Consider the following 9,511-nt stretch of genomic DNA (forward strand, 5'->3'; position numbering starts at 1 on the left):
CAGACATGGGACTCATGTTATACAGTACTGCTAAGGTGCGAATGGAACAGGTGAGCCGTAGGAGAACCTGCTGAAATATGTCTATACAGATATTCGTCAATAATAAATACTGGGTGTTATTCACAACCGATAAGTTATTGAACACTACCTCTGAAACTAAGTATGTACTATATGCCGGCTAATTGAATTTAAATTAAAAAAACAGTGAATACTTAATTTAGGAATTAGGGTTATTTTTCAACTATATCCATTAGTGGTACCACAGAGGGAACTTTGTCTTGTGAAGATGAGTTTTCAATTACCATATCTGACAAACATTTTGACTATGTTAAAATTAAATATTGACCCAGATCATTTCCATAATATGAATTTATCTTGATTGAATTGAGTGGTAGGAAGCTGATTTAACAAAGCAGATCCAACCATATGCAGGTTGGATAAAGAGTGAAAGAAACTATTACAATTAGTTTTTAGTGAATTTTGTTCTTGGTGACCTCTGGAAGACTAGTTTCAGTAAAAGCTGGTGGGAAAAGATCACAGAGAGCTGTGAATGAGAAGTCACCAACAACTATGTAGACTTCCAATAATTAGATCTTACTTGAGGTCCTTGGTCTTATGAAAAAAGATTTTAGCTTGACCCCAGTGTTTTTTTATTGCTTCCTTTATTTCTTTATTCCTCAGACTATAGATTATGGGGTTAAAGAAGGGGGACAAAACTGCAAAGGCCAGAGCAATGACTGTATCCCAGAATAAGGAGTAAGTGGCAGAGAAGCGTAGGTACATGAGGGCCACACTGCCAAAGAAGAGCAGAAAGACAGTGAGGTGGGAAACACACGTGGAAAATGCCTTGCGTCGGCCATCAGCTGACCGAATGCGTAGAATTACAGTCACAATACCAACATAGGACATGAAAATGAGCATCACGGCTATAATAATCTCCACTGCATGGACAATATCCACTACCTGAATCATGATGATGGCTTGTGGGTCTGTGCAAGCCAAGCGTAGCACAGGGAGGAAGTCACAGAAGATATGCTCAAGGTGATTAGAGCCACAAAACGGCAGTGTGGAGATCCAGGCAATCTCAGGGAGGGGTGTGATAAAGCCACAAGCACAGCAACTCAAAGTCAGTTGGACACACACCCTGGGGGTCATGATAGTGGGATAATGAAGAGGGCTACAGATGGCCAGGTAGTGGTCAAAGGCCATAGCTGTCAAGAGACAAACCTCACTGATGCCAGTGGAGTGGAAGAAATACATCTGCAGGAGACAGCCATTCAAGGAAATGCTCTTCTTCTCACTCAGCAGGCTGGTGAGCATTTTTGGTATGGTCGATGTGGTGTACCAGATCTCCAGGAAAGAAAGGGTGCTGATGAAGAAGTACATGGGGGTGTGGAGGTGAGCGTTCAGCTGGACCACTGTGATGATGACCAGGTTTCCAAAGATAATGAAAGTGTAAATGAAGAGCAGTGGAACAAAACAGATGACAGAACCTTCCCAGGAATAAGGGAAGGCAGAGAAGATGAATTCCTGATTGGTGCTTTGATTGGGGCTCTCCATTTTCTAGTTGAAAACAAGGACTTCCAACTCCCAGTGCACTCAACCTTGTAGGAGATGTCTACTGTTGGTCAGCGAGTAAATATGCTTACCAAATGCCAGCTCTGTGTAGATCTCTGTACTGGGGATGTGGAGGAAGACAAAGGAAGAAGGAAATAGTCCATACCCCATAGATGCTCACAACTAAAGTTATAGTATGGGACAATCTCCAGTCACAAAGCGCAGTCAATATTTTAAACCAATGATTCCCTAATTTTCACATCTTCAGAACCATATGGAGGCATTGTTAAAACTCAAATTGCTGGTCCCTATCCTGAGAGTTTCTAATTCAGTAGATCTGGGGTAAGGCCAAACAATTTGCATGCCTAACACATTTCTAGACGATTCTAATCCTACTGGTTCAGGGAACCCCATTTTAAAACCATGTGTTTAGACAAAGAAAGAACTAGACAAGGCAGTGAAGGAAGAGTAGGTGAGTTTTTTCCCCTCATTCAGGTCTTACTGATTCCCTAACGATCTCTCCACAATGATTTCAGAATTCTTTCCTCAGGCTTCCAGTTCCCCATCTGATTCTTGGCATGTGATTTAATTGAATATTTTAATGGCAAAGACAAGCCATCACTGGCGAATTTCACCCTCTTCCTTCCCTGTCTCTGACATATCCTCTATCTCCATACATACATATAATATACATAATGTGTATAAGCAATAATTATTCAGAGAATGTTCAGAGGAGACCAATGATAGCAATGTTTATGTGTTATTTTTCTTAAAAAAAAAAAAAAAGATGGGCCATTCTAACTTCTCCAGTTCCTTCTCTCCTCCCTCTTCTAGGAAAATGGATCTCAAATATGTTTTGTGCCAAAAGGCTTTGGTCAAATGCCATAATTAATAGGAAGTTATTATGTGGAGCCATAAATGCAGAGCTGCTCTAGTGGGAGCTGGGGTGGAGAGAGAGGCTGTAGGCTCCATGGAATGCAGTGGAAACATCACATTGCAGGATATGGTCCTATTAATTTATTTCCTTTTCAGAATCATTTATTTGATTCTTTCTTTTCTGTTATCAAATGTGCACAAATCTTATCTTAAGAGAGAAGTACTGTCTCTAAACAGATGATTTCTCTCCTCTGTACCAACATCATTTTTCCCTAATGTGTGAATATGTACTTATTGTCTTCATTCCCTCCTGAATCCCTTTGAATCAATGATCTGCTCTCAATGCTCCATATGACTTTTCTTAAAGTTTATCAGTGGCTTTCTGATTACAATTTCAATGGCCTCCCTCTGTCCTCATTGCCGCTAACCTCCAAAGCTCAATCACCTGATCCTTGAAAGCCCTTCCCTTTCTGCCTTTTGACACCACAGTACCCTGTTTCCCCTCATTGGCTATTCTGTATTCCACCTCCCAAATTTCTTTCTTTGTTCTTTGTTTCTAACTCCATATTTTTTTTACGAAAAGATCTTATTTATTCAAGACTGTTTATCAGCTTCTATAGGCCTCCTACTCTCATTAACTAATGTGACTCCAGAATTCTTATTTTGCATCTCTTTCTTGAGCCCCACATTTTCTTCAGAACCCTCCCACTTAGAGGTCTCACCTTCACCCAAACGTGCTGTCTCCACCTGTTACAAGCTGAATTCTGTCCTCCCAAAGTTCACATGTTGAAGTTCTAACCCCTGGAACCTCAGAATGTGACTCTGCTTGGAGAAAGGGTCCTTAAGGAGATAATGAAATCAAAATGAGGACACTAGGGTAGTCCTTAATCAGATATGACCAGTGGACGTCTAAGGAGAGGAAATGTGGACACAGCTTCAGAGGGAGGACCTTAGGAAGACTCAGGGAGAAGGCAGTCACATACAAACCACGGAGAAAGGCCTCAGAAGAAAGCAATTCTGTCCAAATGTGGATCACAGGCACCTAGCTCCTAGAATTGAAAGAAAATAAATTCCTGTCGTTGAAGCTGAAGACTCAGGCGGTGATGCTTTTTTATTGTGCCCCCATCCTCATCCACAGCATGCCACCAGAGCCCCTTAGTGAATTTCTTACTTTTGTTCATCTAGACACCAGCATTAGTCATTTTATATCCATCATGGCCTCACTTCTCAAACCCAATTGACCATCCGGTTATGCTTAACTTACCTTTTTTCTTGCTCTGTCATCAGTATCTTTTATCCTCATTGCCTTCACCGAATTTGATGCCTACTCATAAGCCTTACACCACTGTAAAAGTTTCCAGAGGTCTTACTTTTTGATACAAGCTTCCATTCCCTCAAAGTCTGTCTTGCTAGATCATCAGTTTACACATGTGACCTCCTTCCATCCTCTACGTGAGTTTCACATTCTCTCCATTCTCTTCTTCTGAGGTGTCTCTGCTTTAAAAAGGGAACATCTCAAGTCCTCTAGGATGACACTCTCTTAATCACTGGAACAGGAAGTCGTAAACCCCCTTTGTTGTCTGTCATTCATTAGGTTCTAGCCTTGTGTATGAATTAGAAAAGGGCATTTTATTACAGTTTCTTACTTATACTAGCTACAGATGGGTTTGTCCACTGATTATGTAATTAAGACCCATCAAATTCCTACACCATCTACTACATCATCTTCCTTTAATGTACAGAATTTTTTTTGTTATTTATACAAAAAAAAAAAACCCCTTATCTCCTGTTGTTATGGCAAATTATTAATCACCAATCCCCAGTTCAGTAAACCTGGAATTATTCCAAACACGTCAGTTTCATTTTCTGGTCTCTGAACATTACCTTAAAGTAAATCTCTCCTACCTGAAATATCCTCATCTTCCTTCAAACCTCTAACTCTTTTTTAAACCTCACTAATTTCTACGTGTGTCTTTTCTAGTTTCAACAAGTTAATCCCACATGTCTTGAATCATTCTCTTCCTATTCCCTGTGAGCTAGATCTACCTATCATCTACCATCTATCTATCCATCTATTATCTATAACTATGTCTAACTATCTACCTAGCATCTATTTATTTCTCTCTATTCATGACTATTGATCATCTATCAATCATCTATATCTACCATATACATGCCTATTCCTTTTAAGACATTTTTTTTAGGTTCTCTTGATTTTTCATATGCATATCTGATCTTCCCCATAAGTCTTGATCTCCCCAGTGGTAGTCACCACATCTTCTAACTACGGCTCTCAGGGAAGGGTTTTACAAATTGAACCAAGCTACTAGTTGAAGAAGGTGCCTCCCAGCAGACCCAGACCTGATTCCCTAAACTCCTGAAGAGATGCAGTCAGGTCAAAAAAGGGATAAGGAAGATCTGAACCTGAAAGAAGAACCATTAGACTTTTCCCACTGAACTCACCTCTATCTAAACTTAGTAATTGTGAATCTAGTGCAAACATTAGTGATGTTTATGTCAAACAGCTAACTGGAAATCTCACTTGATTCCCGAAACACTGATTCCTAAAACATTTCAGAAATCGCTTACAAGGCTCATTTGTGGCTTTAAAGCAATCATTTGAGCCCTGGCCCCATTTCCTGGGAAACTGTAATATTTAAAACATTTATGCTTTGTACTAACTTGTCCTACAGTATTATTTTTCCTAACTCCTCTTTGTTCAGAATCTTATCAACAGTTATTCATGGTATCTGCATGAACACTGGGCTATCTACTCTTATGCAGGTGGATCGTTCTTCCTTCAGATATCTCCAGTTCCCCAAAATTAGTTAATTCACTGACCTTGCTGCTGTTGACTTCCAAAGTTGGACAAATCTAGATGAAGACTCTAAATTTCCCTACCCTGATGTGGCCAACCATCAGCTTCCTTCGCTCTTGTGCTATGTCCCTACCCTGAGTCCTCCATCTAAACTTTATCTCCTTCACCAGGCAATGAAATATGGATCTGACGCTCCCTGTAGAGCTCTCTCCCTCCCTCTTATATGTGTGTATCTTTTTCTGAGCATAACTTGAATAGGAAGATAGACTGTCTTGGGAATTTTACATAAACTAATTAAGACAAGAAAACAGTCATTCCCATAATGGCTCTAATTAGGAAAAACAGTTCAGCCTGGCAATTAGGAGAACCCCAGTTCTGGGGAACTTCAATCCAGGACCAATGAGACAGTCTGGGAGCCTGAGGCATTAGAATAAATTATTTTTATAAACTTCCTTTTTCTGTGGTACTTCTGGTGAGATTGGCTTTTAATAGAATCAAAATGCTGAAAATCTAAGACTCAGATTTGAAGGAAGCTGACACAGCAAAGGGGAAGAGATTGGTGGAAAACAAAAACCGAGATCTGAACTTACATCCTGATTACTTATTTCCAAGACAGTAAGCCAAATTTAGGAAAACGCAACCTTGCTTTTAGGCCTTAAGATATTCCATTCTCTCTTTGAATTTCTCCTTCTCTGTTTTATGGAATAAGCAGCTCTTCTTTAAAAAGTTCTAGTTTTGGGGCACCTGGGTGGCTCCATGGATTAAAGACTCTGTCTTTGGCTCGGGTCATGATCCCAGGGTCCTGGGATCGAGCCCCGCATCGGCCTCTCTGCTCAGCAGGGAGCCTGCTTCCCTTCCTCTCTCTCTGCCTGCTTCTCTGCCTACTTGTGATCTCTGTCTGTCAAATAAATAAATAAAATCTTTAAAAAAAATAAAAAGTTCTAGTTTTGTTATTGTAAATAGCTATTAGAAACCCAAATCAGAATTTTTAGGAAATTACATTTTTTTGTTTTAGTATGTTTTACATGGGAATTGTTATTTTCCTAAAAATTGCATGGTCACATTGACAAGTTCAACTTGATGCTAACATTGTACTTCAAAAGATGACTGCTCATTGATTCTTATTTCATAATTAAATAATAACTTATATTTGTTATCAGTTATGAATGTTCCTTTCTTATTTGATCCCAAATTGACAAGTCATTCTCTTGGACTTTTCCTTATGGTTGCAAGTAGATCTCTAAGTACCAGGCATCCTTTGTCCTGCATCAGGGCAGAAAATTGTGGCCTGAGAGCCCATCAGCAAAAGCTATCCCAGAAATCCTAGCAAACTGTTGCCAATATCTCTATGGTGAGACCCCCCTTATCAGAGGTGGGTGAAGAATAATAGGTTTCGCACAATTGACCCACCAGTATCTCTTCTGACTTCAAAATATTACTCTGAAAATTAATTTGGAATTTAAAATCCTATGTGATTTTAAGCATTGCATTTATTTTATGAGACTCCATGAAAGACATTGACTATTACATAGAAACACATTTATTTAGAAACCCACAATGACATTTAATTCTGTACCATCATTCTAAATTCAGATAATGGTTGCCTTCAGATAGTATATGAAACCATGTCTAAAAAACTTATATAGTTCCAGCCATCTTAGATTTACTGAAAAAAAAAACACTGTTTTCATAAATTATAAGAAATTGTAATATGAAAGTTTTTTAAATTTTCTAAAACAAAAGTCTCAATAGAAAAATGTCAACACATAATAATTATGAATTAAAGAGGCAACAGAAAAGAGCTGCTCTGCTTATTAAATATTAATAAATTGTCAAATAAATTATTCTGGTGACTTTCAAATAAATGTATGTCTTCATTTATTTTGTTTTGTTTTGTCTCTTTACGTTGGCAAAGAATATAACAAGTAATATACATTGCATGGGGTAATGTGTTGAAATATAAGCCCTCAGTGTTGCAGGTTATATAGATTTTTACAGTATTTAGGATGGTGATTTGGCATTATCTATTTCATTTTTAAATCCTGAATACTATTGAATATTACAGTTATATTTCCAGAATTAATCTTACAACAATATTGCAATGTGCAAACTTATATGTGGTTTCATACTATGGCCTTGTTTATGACTAAAAGTGATTAAAATAAACTAAAATTTACAGCAATAGGGATTAAATGAGTAACAGAAGGGACAATCATGATACAAATTATTATGTTGTAGTTATTTTATGTGGAAATCATAGATCTCTGTGCTGTGACTTGGAGAGACATAAACAAATGTATTGTTAACTCAGAAAACTTAACTCAGAAAATGTAACACTAATGGATGTGATCCATTTTGTTAAAAAAAAGGATTACATCTAAATGTATATTGAAATTTATTTTTATTTGTTTTCCTTTATTTTCATTCTTCCTCTTATTTTCTCCCTATACAGCTATTATTATTTATTTTAACTTTAATTTTAAGATGTCTTCTATATGTATGTTTTCTTACAAAAGATGCATTTGTGTTTTACCTACATGTACTTTCCGTTTACATCAATTGTATTCAATCGATTTCATTGCATTTTTTTTCAGTCAGCATTATTTTTCAGTTATCTATGTTTCTTTGTGTTCATTAAGTTTATGGTATCTAACACCTCTATGACCCTCTGAAGTATTCATTCATCATATTTTAGGTATCCCTTTTAGCCATAATAGATCACAGATTGCTTCTAACTTTCCAATACCCAAACAACATCTTCACACGTGTGGGTTTATTAACAAGTGTGGAATGTCTTTGGGATATGTTCCTAGGAGGAGGATTACTAAGACAGGATACACTTCAGTGTAATTTAAGTTCTACCAGATTTTTCTGCAGAATGTCTACACCGGTTTATATTCGCAGCCGAGTGTGTGTGTTTCTTTGTGTCCACACCCCCTCCAACCCAGAGACTTAATAAAGAGCTCAAGCATCTCTTTATGTAATTATGAGCCTTACAATATGAGCCTTATCTTCTCTTAAATTACTGACCTAGATCAGTTGTTGCTGTTTTCTTTTTTCTTTTTTTTTTTTTAAAGAGGTCTTTTCCCTTGAGTATAATGATTTTCTCGCCCAAAATAAGCAACAAGGAATGGTATTATGGCTTCAGACAAAGACACACTGATTTACTTACACAGCAGTTTCTAGCTAGAGACTATCACAGAGAATTCGTATGAATTTTATGCTATGTTTGGACTAACACAGAACATTGTGCTTCTGTGCACCCAGCAAGCAATAAGAATAAAGAAGGAGAATGTCTACAACGTTTCACTATGTTGCACATTTCTTATTTTCACATAAGATTTTGTACTGAACTTTTATTCTACCTTAAAAGATTTTTAACCCTATGACTTTAATTTCTTTTCATTTGCTGTTCAAGTGCAGGATGACTATAAGCCACAAAAATGATGAAGACAACGGTATAGGAAAGATGATGTAACTTCCAAAGAGCGACTCTCCTAAATCTCTTTATCCCACCCCCTGCCTTCACAGGTTCAGGTCTTTAGCACCTGCTCCATTTCTAAGTGATCAATAATCCTTTTAATGTGTAAAATTTCTTTCAAACACACACACACACACACACACACACACACACACACACACAACCAGGCACCATGGTTAAGTAACTACACATTGGATGCGAGTAATCGTTCTGAAAATAATAGAATCATTTTTTTTAATTAGCAATACAATTCTAAAATACTTATGACCTAAAAGAACATCTTAAGATTCGATAATAAGCACTAGTTATTAAATTTCTACCATCCCAGGCTGGTGCTATGTCAGACAAAGCCCATGCATAGCAGATAGTAAAATAATAATCATTTAGCCTCACACTTGTGAGTCTGTTCATCAGCTCCAACAAGGAGAGTTAGGCTGGACTCCTGGCTCTGGGCTTAGGTTCTGGGCTCCAGACACCAGGCTTGGGCAGGTTGGGTTCAGGTCAGCTCCACATATCTCAGCTGGACTCCTGGCTCTGGGCTTAGGTTCTGGGCTCCAGACACCAGGCTTGGGCAGGTTGGGTTCAGGTCAGCTCCACGTGTCTCAGCTGGACTCCTGGCTCTAGGCTCTGGTTCTGGGCTCCAGAAGCCAGGCTTGGGCAGGTTGGGTTCAGGTCAGCTCCACGTGTCTCAGCTGGACTCCTGGCTCTGGGCTTAGGTTCTGGGCTCCAGACGCCAGGCTTGGGCAGGTTGGGTTCAGGTCAGCTCCACGTGTCTCACA

General features: G+C 38.4%; 1 protein-coding gene across 1 annotated transcript; it reads right to left on the reverse strand.

Moving 5' to 3' along the window:
• Positions 1-594: 594 nt before the first annotated feature.
• LOC111139054 (olfactory receptor 6K2) lies at positions 595-1,560 on the reverse strand. Its single transcript, XM_022491172.1, has one exon. The coding sequence runs from the start codon at positions 1,558-1,560 to the stop codon at positions 595-597; it is 966 nt and encodes a 321-aa protein (XP_022346880.1).
• Between the last annotated feature and the right edge of the window lie 7,951 nt (positions 1,561-9,511).

This window comes from Enhydra lutris, unplaced genomic scaffold, assembly GCF_002288905.1.
Source record: "Enhydra lutris kenyoni isolate GAN:26980312 unplaced genomic scaffold, ASM228890v2 scaffoldscaffold94, whole genome shotgun sequence".
NCBI classification, from domain to species: Eukaryota; Metazoa; Chordata; class Mammalia; order Carnivora; family Mustelidae; genus Enhydra; species Enhydra lutris.

Excerpts from the sequence above, each read along its gene's own strand:
- LOC111139054 (XM_022491172.1), bottom strand. The coding sequence starts at position 1,560 with ATGGAGAGCCCCAATCAAAGCACCAATCAGGAATTCATCTTCTCTGCC.